We start from the raw sequence: 18147 nt of genomic DNA, 5'->3' as shown, positions 1-18147 counted from the left end.
TCTGTATTTCCGTGATGATTACACAAAATGCTTATCATGGAAAAGTCATCACAGCGCAGAAATCAGCAGCTGCTCTCTGCCCAGTCTGAGGCACTAACGTAATTGCATCAAGGGCGTAGATTTGGTCTTGGCATTGCTGGGGACGTAGCGAATATTAATAAGTGATCCAATAATATTAGTGGTGACAAAACAAGGATAGCTCAATATTGATGGGGAAAAGTCTCCTCCGTACATGCCAAAACATATGTCCTTGCAATGCACTGCATTTTTTTGGTTATTGTTTCCTATGTAGAATAGCTGGACCTTGGTGGAATCGCAATGTGATACCAGATATTGGAGCAGTTAGCTTGTTTAACTGGCCAAGAAGACACATATACAGGGGTGTCCAACTTGACTTGGGCCAACTGTGAATACAGTGACATCTCATAGGAGATACAGCACAGGCTAAACGTTTGTCCAGTATTGACAACAGCTGCTGCTAGCGACATAGTCAAAACGACAGAGCTGCAAAAATGCTCGTGGTGAGGGTGGGGGATTGGGCCCTTGTAACTCAGTCTAGCTGCGTCCCATTCTTCTCACTTTCACTCGCTATTTGCCCTAGTCACTTGGTTTTGCGCATTCACGTGAAAATGGGATGTGTCCCAATACTCTCAAGACCGAGGGAGAAGTGCCCTCAACACATGACATAACCACTTCAGATCGAGGGAGGTCGGTACCTCACTTGGAGCGAAGTGACTACCCAGAAGGCTTTGCGAATTCTCAATATCAACATGGCTGGAAAGGAAACGCACAAATGTAGTTTTCCACAACTATGCATGTATTTGCAACAAAATATATTGAGATATCTTGGTTAGACATAAATGCAATAGAAAATCGCATTTTCGCGTTAAAACATGAACATTGCAAAATCGCTACTTTACGAAGTGCACGAATCTACCGAGGGGGCCGCAAAAAAGTCTTCACACTCCAAACCGTAGAGTAGGATAACTGTGCAGAAAATCACAGTTCAGCCTTGCAAGTCCCATCCAATTTCTTAGGAGACAATCTTCACTTTGCACTCCACTCACTGAGGGGCCTCACTGGAGGATTCTCAGGGACAAGTGAGAGGAATGGGATTGGGCCCAATTGGTTTACCTCCAATGCCATTTCAAAATTTACATAAGAAAATGTTTGTCTCAGGTTTTACCCATTGCATTGCTAAAAAGAAATAAATGTAAATATATGGTGATTCTAACAATGTGACCATTTATAAATGGGCTAACAAATGATTGTTATGTGAGACATAATTAGTTTAACCCTTACGATACCGACTGTATGTAACATCCTACATGCTGTCATTTCTTTGTGTAAATATTGCGTAAATTATAACTATAACCTTATCCTCCTTGTTTTATAACCTTACTTCTCCGTTCCTTGTCTTCTTGGTTTTTTTACCTCACTGTGAATGTGTGAGACTGGAGTGTCATGCCCATATTTGTTGTCACAATATGTTAACCAATGTTGTAACAATAATAAAGGTATATTCTATTCTATTCTAAATGATTGACATAAGCGTACAAAGTTATTTTGGAGACGCGTCTCATAGGCCTTTGGCTTCCCCATGTCATTCCTTCTTTTCAGATTTGTTCATTTTTTTGGGACGATATTTTTTGTTGAAAAAATGAAAAATACAAAATATTATTTTCATTTCAATATTTTACGACTTAACATACAGAAGTATCACTAGGTATTTTAATTTTCTTTCTCAAAGCTTTTACCAGTGCCTGTAATAACATTTTCCCGGACGCCCGGGGCGTATATCTTTTACATAGGGCGAACAACTTACAAAACATCTCAGCCCGGGTGGCCGACAACTTTATTTTTAAAAAAAAAAAAAAAAAAAAAAAAAATCGTTTAAAATAGGCTAACAAAATTTATGACGCTACAAAACGTAAACGTACATTAAAAGCATCGTGGAAAGAGGAGTTCACGTGGCTTGGAGCAGACAATACAACGCAAACATTGCATGAATGAAGATGAGTAAATACAGGTACATCCTGATGGCAGATGAAAACAGCGATGTCATGTACAGGCAATGAATGTTATAAGTAGAATTGCAATAAACTTAATTTAAAGTGTTGTTCTGTTATATATTTTGATTATCAATCCTTAATATTTTGCAACAATGTTTTTTTTTTTTTGCTATTATTCTTATTGTGTTTCAAGTTGGGAAAATGGGGAAGGCAACTTTATGGCTGGGCAGTTGTCTGCCCTGGTATCCTGTAACTTTTTTTCCCCGAGTTTCAGACACTGCTTTAACGTTGCTAGGTGGTGCAAGTGATGGAAACGTTTTTTGAAATATAACACCGTGAACCATCAGTTTGTAAGAATGACCATCATTCAGCTGGGGATGCTACAACACTAGATAAAAAGTAAGAAAAGGAAAACAAAACAAAAATGCGAATACATCAGAAATATTCTACTGCCTTGAAATAGTTCAGTCTATTTGATTCATAGCACCACAGCCACAAGCCTACTCTTGTCTTGTGTATCAGAAATAAATGAAGAATAACTGGGCATGGTGTAGTAATAGTGTTTTTGTTAAACACAAAGTGTAACATGATCTTCACAAATGGGAAGTGACACTCCTGAACAGTGTTGAATGATCCTGTTTAAGTAAAAAAAATTTTTTAAACCAGCCATGCACTCAGACATTCACCAAATGCTACACAAATCAAAATCACTTGAGAAACAGTTGATAGACAAAGATGCGTCTTATTTACACAAAATAATGACATTTTTCAACAGAAGACTTATGTAGGTGCAAGAGTTGAGCTTTTTAGAAGCTCATTGATCAAATAAAAACTTATTTTCCTTTCCGACCTTTCCCAGTATTTGCACCTTTTTTACCACCTTTTCCACCTTTCCCTTTATGTTCTTTCTTCTGTGCCGCCCTCACGTCTTTCTTCATGCGACCGTCCACAACTTTGAAGACTCCTTTAATGCCGGTAGGACGCCTCACTTTCCTGCCAACTCCTTTTTTGGCCACCACATATGTTACCTCTCGCTTTTCTTTTCCCACGCCAGCTTTCTTGTAGATACTGATAAAAAATAAAATAGATAAGCCAAACTTATTTTTCCCTACATTAGGTGAAAAGCCAAACCTCTTCAGATGAGCCATTTTCTCCCTCTCAGAAATGTCAACTGTGTTCACAACCGCCTCTGCTTTCTTCTTGGCTTGCTCCATCTTTTTCAACATCTAGTGACAAACAAAATGATCATTTAAGAGAAAAGGAAATATGTCGTTTTATCAAAGACTTGATCAAATTGTACCCTCCTCTTCTTCCTGGCTTTGGCTTCGGCAAGCTTCTTTATAGGCCGGGCGTTGATCTCCTTCCACTTCTGCTTGTACTCTTCCACCATGTCCTTGGAGACCGGGATCGGTTTCCTTCGGTGCTTGATCTCGTCATTCAGGAACCACTCTGGTACTTCCCAGGGCTCATCGGATGATGCAAACCTGTAAAAAAAAAAAAAAAAAAAAAAAAAAACTAACTCTTAAGCCGCTATTTATGATTTACTTAAGCACCAGTGTGTATTAAACAGCGACCTAAATATTGTAAAATGCTGCATTCATTTTGATACACTATTGTTCCATTTCGTCCCTACGTTCCCTGCAGGAACATTCAGTGCTTAAAAGCACCGCCTCTAGCAGTTTTGCAGTACCCATGGAACCGTAGATAAATTCGTAAGTTTCAGCTCAAACAAGCAAAAACACATGTACAATATATCTTCAACAAATAATTATTTTACACAACTTGAGATGCCCCTTGATGAAGTTCCCATGCTTTTCCACTACAACTACAGATTACTACTATTGTTATGACTCCTGCTCTATCTTTTAGTGTTGCCTTCTACAGCTCGCCAAGCAAGCAAACGTCACAACACATCCTGATTGAGGTATCTGACACTTTTTTCCACCGTTTCCCTCTCAGGACACTCATTTGGCTGCAGAATGTGGCTCCCTTCTAGCTCAGGGGTCGGGAACCTTTTTGACTCAAAGAGCCATAAAAGCAAAATATATTAATTTTATTTTGGGAAAGAGACATATATTATGAGACAAATTTACTATAATGCTAAACACGCGCCCCAGACAAAAACTTCAGCACATTTATTTTTGATGATTTGATAAAAATTATGAAAAGAGAATAATGCCAGAGCCCGTGTCCCAAAATCAACAAACATACCAATTTAAACTTGTGTCTTTCTTGCAATTACTCAAGATCGGTTAATCTCACTCTGACCCTTTTTTTTTCATACATATTGGTTTCAAAACCAGATGCAAGCAGTTATTTTGTAAAAACGTCACAACATTCTGCAAAAAGGGAGCCTGATGTGCTTACCTTTGGAGAGAGATGGGAGGGAGTGCTTGCACTTTTTGCATAGCTCCACCCATCCCTCCCTCTCACCCAATCAAAAAACTTTAAATTCTCTTCCGGTGTTTTGGCGTATTTACAGTGTGTTCTGTGGATTCATCATAAGGTATCTGAACACTGAAGACAGATAATATAGTGAGGTTTTATATAACGGATTCTTTAGCGATGTACAGCCAGAACGAGTTTTTTTTTTCTTTTCGTGTGACACCTTGACTGTAAATTGTAGTGAAAAACATGCCCTATATATTCTGCCAAGCACTAATCAGAAATCAGCTTTGGTGTGGCTTTGTGTGTGCCTGAACAGGATTAGTAGCTTACGTTTTGGACGAGATGGAGAAAGTTAGCATGCAATCAAATTTGTCTCAGAGCCACAGGCAATCATAGAAAGAGCCATAGGTTCCCGACCCCTGTTCTAGCTGCTATTGTTAACTGTTTTAGCCTCATTCTTCAGTGGTACTTGCCTTCTACAGCTGGTCATGCAATTACATGGTTCAGGCATATTCAACTTTTCTACTGTTTCGTTCTCTAGCCACCCAGGTAAGCCACTTGGCTGCAGGCAATGGCTTGCCAATATCATCGTTAGCTGCTTATTAAATTAATTTCTAATTAAAATTTGTTTCGACCTTCAGTGTCAAATTCTCGTTTACCCTTATAATCTTTTACTATCCTTTTTTGTTTCTTCTCTGGCTAGCTACAGCCTAAAGCTTGCCACTGACCGCTATTATTTTTGGCTGCTCCTGCTCCGCCCTTAAGTGTCACTCGACCTCCACAGATGAGTTACAAGATTCAGGGTCCTGACGCTTGACAAAATAATTATTTTCCTGGCCCTTTTGTAGCTAGTTAACCACTTACACCAATTCTGACCAACTCCAGCTACTGGCTTTATGAGACACTTAATGTCTTTAACTAGATCAACATCAGCTTCATGCCATGTCCCTGGCTAAAATTTATCCTTGCTCAACATGGAAGATTCCCAGTTTTTCATTCTGGCTTCCGTAATGTGTCTTCCAAAGCACACACTTTTGCACCATTCCTAACTACAAGGACCTCTAGTCGTAAATGGTTTCATACTGTCACTTAAAATAGAAAACAGTTAAGAGTACCTATGGAAGGAATTGTCCACCAGGTCTCTGGTTTTCTTCTTGGACGTGGCAATCTGGCAACCAAGAGCGAGGCCTTCAGCATCCAGGATACGGGCTTTCTTACCTATGAGCACAAAAACAGATGTTCACATTTCACAGTGACGGATGGTTTAGTGTAGCGGTCATTCACTCACTGATGCTTTCCACTGGAACAACCTGAAAGTCGTCGTCATCATCATCATCCAGACCTTTCTCCGCGACACCTGTGGCTTGCTTCAGCTTGGCGATGTATCTAAAAGAAGATATGGAATCTTACCAGAGACTGATGATTTCACATAGTATATTTCCTTTTATTTGTAACCCTGGCAGCACTTTTGGACAACTGAAATAAATTACTCTTCATCATCGTCGTCATCAGAATCGCTGTCCTCGTCTTTTACTGCTTCCTTTGAAGGTCCAGCCTCTTGTTGTACAGTCAAAGCAGGCTCTTCCATTGCCTCCACTTTAACATTTTCAACTTCCTTAGCTTTTCTCTTTTTGCCTTTACCTATAAGAAGCAATATGGAAAAAAATGAACCAGGACTCTGATTAACGGAAAAACACTTTTTTAATTGTGATGTTTACCTGGTTGCTGGTTATTGAGGCACAAGGTCTGTCTGAGCTCGCTTTCGGCGTCTTCTTCTAACTCAATCTCAGCAAAAATGTCCTGAGAATTCAACAAGATTAAATAATTACAAATAAAATTGATTGAAAACAAAAATTGTGGGCGGGAGGGATTTTTGAAACCTTGCTGAACCACATGTCAGTTTCCCGCGCTCTTTTCTCATCTTTTCCCTCCAGGTCCACAAGTAAGCCACCTTGCTCCTCTTCGTCCTCTACCATCCCATGCTCAAATGTGACTCTAGAGACAAAAAGATAACTTGTTAAATGCTTATCTTTAATTCTAAGCAGTTCACCCACTTTTTCTTCTTCGTTATTTTTCCAAGCTCCTTCCTTTTTTGTTCCAAATCCAGCAGCTCGTCGTCGTCCAAGTCTGAGGCAAGGGACGCGTCATCGGCTTCTTCGTCGTCATCACCAGAGAGGTGGAGGTCATTGTCCTCCTCATCCACCAGTAAATCAGCTGCCTGCATGTCCCCCTTGGAAATATTATCCAGCACCTGAGAAGGGAGGTTACATGGATTAGCTGTGACATTCTATATATTTAGATCTTTCACATGGACACCTTAGTGTTGCTTTTGGTGGACAAACAACAGAGTAGCAGCAAATGATCTTTATGTCATGTTCACGTCATGTTTTGTGGCCTCACTTTTTTCTTCTTGATTGTATGTAGGGAGAATAAGCAAACATCGTCGTTGTCGGCGATGGAGACACCCGGCAGATCCATTTTGAGCTCCATCCTCTCCCTCTGCTTTCTGCGCTCTTTCAGGAGCTTCTTCTTCTTCCTGATGAAGCGAACACACAAATATGATGCGAACAAAAAAATCCAATATCTGCATCATTAAAGGGAGTATGGTAGCTGACCTTTTAAGCTCTGCCATCTCTTCTGCCTTCAGCTCGGCCAGTTTCTTCTGCATTTCTTCTTCTTCATCATGTTCTACATCTTCCTTCTTCTTAGGCTCTGTGTCTGAATCACCCCCCTCTTCATCAGTACTCAAACTAAAGAGGGAAAAGGGATACTTGGCATTAGACACCCACTCTCTCAGGAACCGTCGTCTCGTGGTTCAGATCGTACCTCTCAGATAGGACGCACTGTGTTAAATATGGTGAAATGACATCTGAGCCCTTTAATGTTACCTGCGGTGTTCCGCAGGATTCAGTGCTTGGCCCCCTTCTTTTTAGCATTTACATGCTTCCATTAGGCGATATTATTCGCAAGTACAATATCAGCTTCCACTGCTACGCAGACGACACTCAACTATATCTTCCGTTGGAGGAATCTCCCAAACTAAACTGTGAAAATTTGGAAGCCTGCCTCATTGAGATAAAAGAGTGGATGTCACTCAATTTCTTGCGTCTTAACTCTGAAAAGACCGAAATGTTAGTCATTGGTCCATCTAGCCTAGATGGTAAGGCGCCCGCTTTGAGACTGGGAGGTTCGGGTTCGCGCCCCGGCCGAGTCATTCCTAAGACTTAAAAAGTGGTCGGCGGCGCCCTCTCTTGGCTGCGGCTGCATCGGGTCAGATGCAATCGACATTTCGTTCTGTGTACATTGTTACACAGAATGACAATACAAGGAAATTATTATTATTATTATTATTATTATCTAAATGCCGTGACTTATTCTCAAAAACTGCTGTGAACATTGACAAATGTCACATCACAGAGTGAAAATTTAGGTGTCATATTTGACCCTGATCTATCCTTTGAAATGCATGTAAAGAAAATTACTAGAACCGCTTTCTTCCATCTTCGTAACATTGCTAAAATCCGTTCAATACTGTCTCAGTCTGATGCGGAAATTATAATTCATCCATTTGTTACCTCCCGTCTCGATTACTGTAATGCACTACTCTCTGGTTTCCCGAAGTCTAGAATCAAGTCTCTTCAGCTGGTAAAAAATGCCGCAGCGAGGCTTTTAACTAGGACAAAAAAGTACGATCACATAACACCGATTTTGGCTAACCTGCATTGGCTCCCAGTTAGCCATAGATGTGATTTCAAGGTTCTCTTAGTATTATACAAAATCATACATGGACTTGCTCCCTCTTATCTTTCAGATCTGATTTGCCCCTATGTCCCGGTCCGAAGCCTACGATCTGAGAGTGCCGGTCTTCTGGTGATTCCAAGAGCAAAGAAGTGTTCTGCTGGTTCGAGAGCGTTCTCCATCCGGGCACCGGTGCTGTGCAATGCTCTTCCCCCTGAGATCCGATCTGCAACCTCAGTGGAAATGTTTAAATCTAAACTAAAAACTCACTTCTACTCCATAGCATATGAATAACCTACTCTTCTCGTCGGCTGAAAAATAGTCTGTGTAATATAGTGTAATAATCTGTGAAGCCCTTTGAGACTCTTCGTGATTTAGGGCTATATAAATAAAAATGACTTGACTTGACTATGACAATGACAAATATGTTCTAACAACATACTTGATTTCCTGGTCCAGCTTCTTAGCTTCCTCTTTCAGTTTCTTGGCCAAGAGTCTCCTCAGCTTGGTCCTCCAGTTCAGCAGCATGCTGGATTTGAAGAACAAACATAACATCTAAATTTTTTCCATACTATCAATAGTAACCTGTGCGCCAGAAAGGTTTTACCGCAGATCTTTGCGGCCTAAAACTTTAATATCACGACAACATTCCTTGATTTCATCAGTGGTGGAGCTATGATGCTCCAAGGTCGGATTATCAAAGGTGATCTAAAAAAAATAATAATTTTAAATATGAACCCGTACGAAGCTAAATATATCCTGTTGCTCGGATTCATACCTCACTAGCTCTAGCCAAAAAGTCCACAGGGTTTTCAGCTTTAACAAAAGCTGTAATTGTGAAGCTGTGAAAAAGTGTCAGGTCCCCATCAGAGTATCCCTCGGCCTGAGGAACGACAAGAACGTCAGGGTCAACAGAAATTTATGTAATCCACAACATATTTACAATACCTTTGGCTTCTTTTCTGGAACCAGGTCTTTCACGGTATTAACCTGCACCGCCACCTCTTTAAAAGCATGTTTGGGGTCAAAGAACTTTACATCAATTTTGTCGGGAGCTAGAAAACCTGTCGATAAACAAATAAAATCATTCTTAACAAGTACAGATTTAACAGTGTTGTATCCAAAGCTGGCACCAACCTTGGCAAATAACAAATATTTCAGCAGACTCATTTCTTGACGCTTGTGGCTTGGTGGCTTGAACCTTCTTAAAAAACTGCTGGAAAATCCACAGCAGCGGTTGGTAGTCTTTAGAGCGGAAAACCTTGGAAATAAAAGTGCCCCCTTTGGCCAGGAACTCACAAGCCAGTTTCAAAGCCATGAGGGTCAGGTGGGCTGGGGAAGTAAAAAAAAAAGATAAAGAAAAAAAAAACATTTAAACTTAGACAATTACAGCGGCAATTGTAAGAGTTGTGATAGATCTGGCAGATGTTGGTAGAGAACAGGTAGCGTTGAGTTGTTACCATTATGAGTTAGCATAAAGTTATTAACTCAGAGATGTATTTGTAATTTTTTACTTGTCCTGTGAGGGGACTCCGCCCCACACACACCCCCGGTACTGGCAAGTTAATTTGAGATGGGCCCACAACCGTTAGCAACAAGGATATACCTTTAGGAGGTCTAATAAAAAAAAAAAAAAAAAAAAAAATCAAATTCATGGTAATAACATTGTAATCACGATGTTATTACACTTTATAAACATTTAAAATGTACATGTTCAAAAGTAATGAGCCATTCTATTTGAATTGGCCAATACGAAATGCATTAAGCACATTCAATTTGCTGAGTCGTTAGCATGTTAGCATTAGAATATTTTTTTCAGCATAAAGCAGTTAGCATTTAACCGTTAGCATCACTTTTTAGCATGTGCCCATGAGCATAAAGTCATTAGCACAATATGTAAATATGAAGTTGTTAAAATATAGCCATTACCAAACTTTTTTGGCATGAAGAAATTAGTATTTAGCCGTTAGCATCACTTTTTTAGCTTGTAAACATTAGCATAACTCATCAACATGAGTCCATTGACAATTTGTAAACATGAAGTTGTTGAAATATTGCCATTACCAAAATTATTTAGCATGAAGAAATTAGCATTTAGCCTTTAGCATGTATCAATTCGTTGGGCTACTCCAAAAGCTCTGGGAGGAGATTCCAGTTAAACTTCGGCGGAAGTAGATAGATGGAATACTAGACAATTCCCGCGGCAATTGTAAGAGTTGTGATAAAACTGGCAGATGTTGGTAGAGAACCGGTAAGGTTGAGTTGGTAGTATTCAGATTCAGATCTACTTTATTGTCATTATAGTACACGTGTATACAGAACGAAATGTCGATACATCTGACCCGCACAGTTTCCTTGAATGTACAGATATAAATAAAATGTTGTATTGAGTTGGAGTAGTAACACTAATAATATACTAAATAATTATGGCTACGTATAGTATTTTACCATAGTGCCGATAGTGCAAGAGGAGTAGCTAACCAGATGTGCAAAATGGGCAGTCTGGTTAACAAGTCAGGTAAACAGTAACAATAACACTGTACAATAGTGCAGAGAGCAGATGTGCAAGGAGTGGCTAGCTATAAAGAACTGCCAGTAGTGCAAAAAGTCAAACAAAATCCACAGATGTACAGATTAGCAGCCGTTTAGATTTAGATTTACTATATGTTAGATTGACCATTTAACAGTCTAATGGCCAGGGGGACAAGACTATTGCGGAACCTGGTGGTCCTGCACCGCACACTGCAGTACCTCTTCCCAGAGGCTAGCATAGTGAACAGTCCATGATCGGGGTGAGAGGGGTCCCCGATAATGTTCTTAGCTTGGGATAGGCAGCGCTTCTGGCCAATGTCCTGAATGGAGGGAAGTGAAGTCCCGATTATTTTCTCAGCTGTCCTCGTCACCCTCCTCACACTACCCCAGTCGGTAGCGCTGCAGCCTCCACACCACACAGAGATACAGCTGGTCAGGATACTCTCTATGGTGCCCCTGTAGAATGCGATGAGGGAGGGTCGGGGCAGGTGGGCTCTCCTCATACTCCGCAGGAAGTACAGGCGCTGCTGTGCCCTCTTAACCAGTGATGCAGTGTTCACGGACCAGGTGAGTTTGTTTGTGATGTGCACCCCTAGGAACTTGATACTGCTGACAACCTCCACAGCCTTGTTGATGATTATGAGTCAGCATAAAGTTATTAACTCAGAGAGATGTATTTGTAATTTTGAACTTGGTTCTGTGGGGAGAGAACCCCCCCCCCCGGTACTGGCAAGTTCATTTCGGATAGGCCTATAATTGTTAGCAACAAGGATATGCCTTGTGGAAGTCTTTAACTCACAATTATGGTAATAAAATAGTAATAACAATGCTATTACACTTGGAATACTTTTAAAATATGCATGTTCAAATAGAATAGGCCGTTTGAATTGGCCCATCCAGAATCCATTGAGCCCATTCATTTTGCTGATTCGTTAGCATGTGGCCGATAGCATAATTTTTTAGCATGAAGCAGCTAGCATTTAGCCATATTAGCATCACTTTTAAGCATGTATCCATTAGCATAATATGTAAAGATGAAGTTGTTAAAATATATCCATCACCAATTTTTTTTAGCATGAAGAAGTTAGCATGTAGCCGTTAGCATCACTTTTTAGCGTGTAGCCATTAGCATAACTCATCTGGCATAGCCAGCCCAAGACTTTGCTAGCGGCGCACGTAGCTGTTAGCATCCTCTCGCTAGCATCCACTCTTTGGAATTCACCATTTACCCATGGTTAAAGGTAATGTGGGTCGGGCCCCCTCAAGCCACCCTGGACAGTCCCTGCTTAGTCCCGGTAGCGTTGAGTTGTTAGCATTATGATTTAGCATAAAGTTTTTAACTCCGAGAGATGTATTTGTAATTTTAAACTTGGTTATGTGGGGGGACTCAGCCCCCACACACACCCCCGGTACTGGCAAGTTCATTTCAGACCCACAAGGGGCCCCGGAGACTCCTATCCCTGTAAATAGACATAGCACGAGAGTCCCGGTTTGGCCGGAATTTTTGGTATATGAATCGATGGGGTACTCGAAACGCTCTGGAAGGAGTTCCCCGTTAAAATTCGGCGGAAGTAGATAGATATAACTAGACAATTCCCGTGGCAATTGTAAGAGTTGTGATTGATCTGGAAGATGATCCCGTCATGGCTATGCCAGCCCAACACTTTGATATTGGCACACATAGCTGTTAGCATCCTATTGCTAGCATCCACTCTTTGGAATTCACCATTTACCCATGTTAAAACTAATGTGGGGTTGGGCACCCTCAAGCCACGCTGGACAGTCCCTGGTTACTATGACTACCCTTGGGAAAAGCCTTGTTTACCATGGCTACCCATTATGAATATATTGAATGGGCCCATGTATTCCGGATGTGAGACTCTCAAAATACATTAGAGCGGATGGGGACTTTTTTTCGCTGTCAAAAGACAAGCCACAAGAGTCCCGTTTGGGACGGAATTTTTGGTACGTGAATCGTTGGGTTACTCCAAAAGCTCGGGGAGAAGATCCCCGTTAAATTTCGGCGGAAGAAGATAGATATAACTAGACAATACCCGCGGCAATTGTAAGAGTTGAGATTGATTTGGAAGATGATACCGGTATGTATATATAACGCCGGTTGTTCGCATTATGAGTTAGCATTAAGTTTTTAGCTCAGAAAGATGTTTCTGTCATTTTTTACTTGGTTCTGTGGGCCCATGTATTTTGGATGGGAGAATCTCAAAACCCATTATTCCGGATGGGGACTTTTTTTGGTCTCCGGGAACCCTTGCGGGGCCCCAGCGACTTGTATCACTGTCAAAAGACGAGCCACAAGAGTCCCGGTCGGGCCGGAATTTTTGGTATATGAATCGATGGGGTACTCGAAAAGCTCTGGGAGGAGTTCCCCGTTAAAATTCAGCGGAAGAAGATAGATATAATAATAATATCTCGGGGGATTATAATAGTTGTTCTGTGCTTACAGCACTTGGCAATGTAGTTGTGCCCTGCTGAAGCAATCACAACGAACTCGACAATTCCCGCGGCAATTGTAAGAGTTGTGATTGATCTGGCATATATTGGTAGAGAACCGGTAGCGTTGAGTTGCTAGTATTATGAGTTAGCATAAAGTTTAACTCAGAGAGATAAATTTGTAATTTTTAACTTGGTTCTGTGGGGGGACTCCGCCCCCCCACACACCCCCGGTACTGGCAAGTTCATTTGAGATGGGCCCACAACCGTTAGCAACAAGGATATGCCTTGGGGAGGTCTAATAAAAAAAAAAAAAATCACATTCATGGTAATAACATTGTAATCACACTGTTATTACACTTTATAAACATTTAACTCAGAGAGATGTATTTGTAATTTTTAACTTGGTTCTGTGGGGGGACTCCGCCCCCCACACACCCCCGGTACTGGCAAGTTCATTTCAGATTGGCCCATAATCGTTAGCAACAAGGATATGCCTTGTGGAGGTCTAAAAATCACATTCTTGGTAATAACATAGTAATAACACTTATTACACTTTAAAAACTTAAAATATACATGTTCAAATAGCATAGGCCGTTCGATTTGAATTGGTCCACCCGGAATCCATTGAGCCTATTCATTTGGCTAATTCGTTATGTGGCAATTATTATAAAATGTTAGCATGAAGTAGTTAGCATTTAACCATTAGCATCAATTTTAAGCCTGTAGCCATTGGCATAACTCATTAACATGCATCTATTAGCATAGTTTGTAAATATGAAGTTGTAAAAAAAAAAAAGCCATCACCAAAATTTTTTAGCATTAAGAAGTTAGCATTTAGCCGTTAGCATCACTTTATAGCATGTACCCATTAGCATAACTCATCAACACAACACCATTAGCATAATTTGTAAATATGAAGTCGTAACAATATTGCCATTTATCAAATTGTTTTAGCATTGAAAAGTTAGCATTTAGCATCACTTTTAAGCATGTAACCATTAGCATAACTCAACAACATGAAGCCATTAGCATAATTTGTAAATATGAAGTTGTTAAAATATATCCATTACCAACATTTTTTAACATGAAGCAATAATAATAATAATAATAATATCTCTGGGGATTGTATTAGTTGTTCCTGCTTCGCACTTGCCACAGTTTTTACAGCTAGCATGAGTAAGCATAGCATCAACCTAACTAACATCCAGCTAATAACCGTCAGTGTTTACAGATAGCTTGCGCTAATATTTGGGCTGGCTACGCCATCCCGACACTTTGCTTGCGGCGCACATAGCTGTTAGCATAAGAACCAAACATGTGACGATTGATTTTTGCTATCCGGAGATGGAATAAGAGCTTGCTCTGTCCTCTCCACGCATCGGCCCGGTATCGCAGTACCTCCGGGAACGGTGCATTCGCAATGATCGCAGCAAGGCATTGAGGCTAGGACCTTAGCTCCGCCTTTTGGCTGAGAGTAAGTGTCCCGGCTCCTTGGCTTTGTAGCGTATTATGAACTGACCGATAACGGATAATGGATAATTAATAAAGAAAATGGAACAATAACCCTTAAAAAATCACAACTAATAATAAAAAGAAAACGGGGGATTATATCAGTTGTGCTTGCTCCGCTAGAACAACTACATTGCCCTGTGCTTACAGCACTTGGCAATGAAGTCGTGCCTTGCGGAGCCATCACAACTAATGATTAGCTGATAGACCTCTAAAGGCTCCCAAAATTTTGAATTTTCTTTACAATTTTACTCACCCTGCGAGAAGGCATCATGCTGCCAGTTGGCTCCTACGTTAGGAGCTCCGTCGTTGAGCACAACGTCAACCTTCCAGGTCTGCAGCTCCTTTCTCAGAGACTGCAAGTTGAACATTAAATCATTAACTAAGAGAAAAAGAACACCCCCCTCCTCAACAAGTGGGGACAGAAAATGTTTTCAGCCTACTTGAGTTAATGCAACAATAACAATGGCCTTCAAATAAAATTGAGTTGCGATTGAGGATAAACACTTGGCCAAATTTCTTTTTGAAATACAAATTAGTACTAATTTGCTGAAAAGTACGCAATAAAATACATATATAACTGACAAATATAATACAATCTGTTAGGTTTAAGTGTTAAATTCTCATTAACACAAAAATAAATTTAAATGCTGAAACAGAATCCAGTCAGAAGTGATAAAAACTTTAAAACCGTTGGGAGAACAACTAAAGCATGTTGACTGTACTTTGAGTAGAATGGTTGGTTGTCATAAAAAATAAACAGCTTTTATCTGTTACAAAGCACAATGTCACACACAAAGTAAGTGTTTACGAATTCAAACACTTTAGCACTGAACGAACTCGGCTAACAAACTTTGTTGACATAACAAGCTGAATGTATCACAGCACAATGTCCAAACACAAATTACATGTTCACAGATCAAAACAGACCAAAATGCCGGTCTACTAGTGATCCCAAGAGCCAGGAAAAGATCCGCAAGTTTGAGAGCGTTCTCCATATCGGGCCCCGGTGCTCTGGAATGCTCTTCCACTTGAGATACGATCTGCAACCTCAGTGGAAATGTTTAAATCTAAGCTAAAACAAACTTCTATTGTGTAGCATATGAATAAGCAATATTCTACGATGACAATATCTGTTTATTATTTGTTATTGCAACATCCATTAAAGCCTGGTCATCTGGAAGGCGGATTACCCAATGTCAAGTCAAGTCATTTTTATTTGTATAGCCCTAAATCACGAAGAGTCTCAAAGGGCTTCACAGATTGTTACACTATATTACACAAACTATTTTCAACCGACAAGAGGAGTAGGTTATTCGTATGCAATGGAGTAGAAGTGAGTTTTAGGTCCCTTCACAAGGTTTCTTCATTTTCCTCATGCAGAGTGAGGTTTATGAGTTTTTCCTTGCCCTCATGTAGGTTTTAGATCAGGAGATGGCGTAGTAATAGTCTGTGGTTTGCAATAATCTGTGGTCTGTGCAGCCCTTTGAGAGTCTTTGTGATAAAGGGCTATACAAGTAAACATGACTTGATCAATGGCAGTGTAATAGCTCTATAATGTTATCATGTTTGTATTGGCCATAATCAGTCTTAGAATTAGAAAAACTTTGAAGTAAGGAAACACATAAAATAAAACAGCTAGCTAGTCTTGATAGCGTTCTCAAACTCCTTCCTTCTCATGTGCAAGGTGAAAAATAAGCAATTAGGTAGCACATAGATTTGCTCAAGTGTAAGCCAGCGTATCAAGGCTCATCTCACTTTGGATGTGACATCGCAATTTTCGAAAACCGAAAAATGCCCTTTTATCAATTTGAGAGAAAAACATTTTTTGCAGAAAATCTGGTACGTGCCTAAGTGAGATTTGAATATAATGCCCTTTACAAGCCTTCAATCAAGTGAGTGAAGCAAAAAAATAAAAATCTCCAAGGGAACAAAAGAGTTTTGATTCATTTTTGAAACGCAACGCACTTGTTTGCATTTCTCTGTAGTGATGTCTTCTTGTAGAGTCACAACGTTAGGAATGGGCTTGATGGGCACCAGGTCAACACCTAGAAGAATCAATTTGTTTTAATTCAAATTTACTACGTGTAAATATGTCAATGTGACCTCACCAATAACAAGACTTGAAACTGGCATAAATTTGGATGCCACTTGCAACCTGTAAAGAAAAACGTAAATTGGTAAAAGCAACCTAAACGTCATCATAATATTCAAATTGATATTTAAGATTACGTGATATTTTAAGAGTTGGGATTTGATTTAAATTATCTTAAAAAAATTTAATGATAACCTGATTAACTCACCATCCTCCAGGAGCAGCACACAGGTCCACCAATGCCCTGGCTTTTTGTAGAAACTGATATTTACGATTAAGCTGGATAAGTTTGAATGACGAACGAGATCGATACCCTGGAAAAGAAATGACAATTAGGAAAGATCTCAAATGTCATTCTAACGAGCACGCTAGCATTGCTAATGCTACAACCGGAGGAAATTTTTCAATAGTATTGTTTTTTTACCTGTTTCTTTGGCTAAATGGTAAAATTTATCCTTCCTGGTCTTTCCAACTTTGAGCTTTTTACCCATTGTTGCGTTAAAGTGTAACTCAAAACAACGTTGTTACGCGTAAAAATCCACGAGCATAACAAGAAGACAACACGTGTAGAAGACGGCGCACAGAAACCACGTCACTATTTCATATTTTTCGTCGTATGCTATTCTGCACAATAGCGCGACTTGTCGATCGAAACTGCTCACTGCGTCAACAGTTTTAGTTCAGTTATCGAATACTGTACCGTAATACATAACTATTATTATTTTTAATTTCGTAATATTATACTTAGTTGTGCTAAAAAATACATTTTTTAAAGGTTGAGGTATCTATAGGACTTAAAAGCGAAGGATAAAACACTAAACTTCCTAAAATCATTCGATATGTGGACTGTGCAACGAGGGGAAATGGATGAATCCGACTACAGTTGCCTTTGTCTGACACCAAACCTTTAAGCAAAACGACAAAGCCAATGAAAAATAAATTTCTGACATTACCAGCAGGAGTGTTTTCAACAAACTTTCTTGGAGGGGTTTGGTAGTCGTGGCCGAGTGGTACACACTGAGAATGTATTATCCTACATCTAAACCTATTTGGAAAATGTCACAAAAATCAAAAGAACCCAAAACCCTGGTATTCATGCACAGGTTGTGCTCTCATCAAAGAACGTAACACCACCTCCAGGGAACAACACCCTTTACGGCGTGTGTAACAGGCCTCACACAGAATAGCCGGTATCCAAAAGATAGTTTTATCCGTTTTTATTTTAGGGTGAAGAAAAGACAAGAGGCAGCACGGCGGCGCAGTGGTTAGCGCTTGTGCGGCACAGTTCATGTCATGGGAACCTGCCGTGGGTTCAACTCCAGCTCCAGACTTCCTGTGCGGAGTTTGTATGTTCTCCCCGTGCTTGCATGGGTTTCCTCTGGGCACTCCGGTTTCCTCCCACGTTCCAAAAACATGCAT

The 18147-nt window shown here is 40.2% G+C and overlaps 1 protein-coding gene and 1 pseudogene across 1 annotated transcript; one reads left to right on the top strand and one right to left on the bottom strand.

The window, feature by feature from the left end:
• Window positions 1-796: 796 nt before the first annotated feature.
• On the bottom strand, window positions 797-17335 carry ftsj3 (FtsJ RNA 2'-O-methyltransferase 3). The gene is made up of 21 exons (XM_088350576.1): window positions 17153-17335; window positions 16937-17042; window positions 16745-16791; window positions 16602-16681; window positions 14890-14989; window positions 9276-9470; window positions 9087-9202; window positions 8917-9021; window positions 8746-8846; window positions 8581-8667; window positions 7016-7150; window positions 6801-6936; window positions 6455-6651; window positions 6281-6395; window positions 6119-6200; window positions 5891-6041; window positions 5689-5786; window positions 5516-5618; window positions 3313-3496; window positions 3144-3238; window positions 797-3080 (listed from the first exon to the last, which is right to left on the bottom strand). The coding sequence occupies exons 1-21, from the start codon at window positions 17217-17219 to the stop codon at window positions 2846-2848; spliced, it is 2535 nt and encodes an 844-aa protein (XP_088206702.1). The 5' UTR covers window positions 17220-17335; the 3' UTR covers window positions 797-2845.
• Window positions 14415-14544, top strand: LOC148354649 (U2 spliceosomal RNA; annotated as a pseudogene).
• Window positions 17336-18147: the final 812 nt, after the last annotated feature.

This window comes from Urocampus carinirostris, chromosome 12 (genome assembly GCF_059441175.1).
Source record: "Urocampus carinirostris isolate Australia breed hairy pipefish chromosome 12, RoL_Ucar_1.0, whole genome shotgun sequence".
Taxonomy (NCBI): domain Eukaryota; kingdom Metazoa; phylum Chordata; class Actinopteri; order Syngnathiformes; family Syngnathidae; genus Urocampus; species Urocampus carinirostris.
Note: the sequence above shows the minus strand (reverse complement) of the source record. Positions and strands in the feature narration are given on the sequence as shown.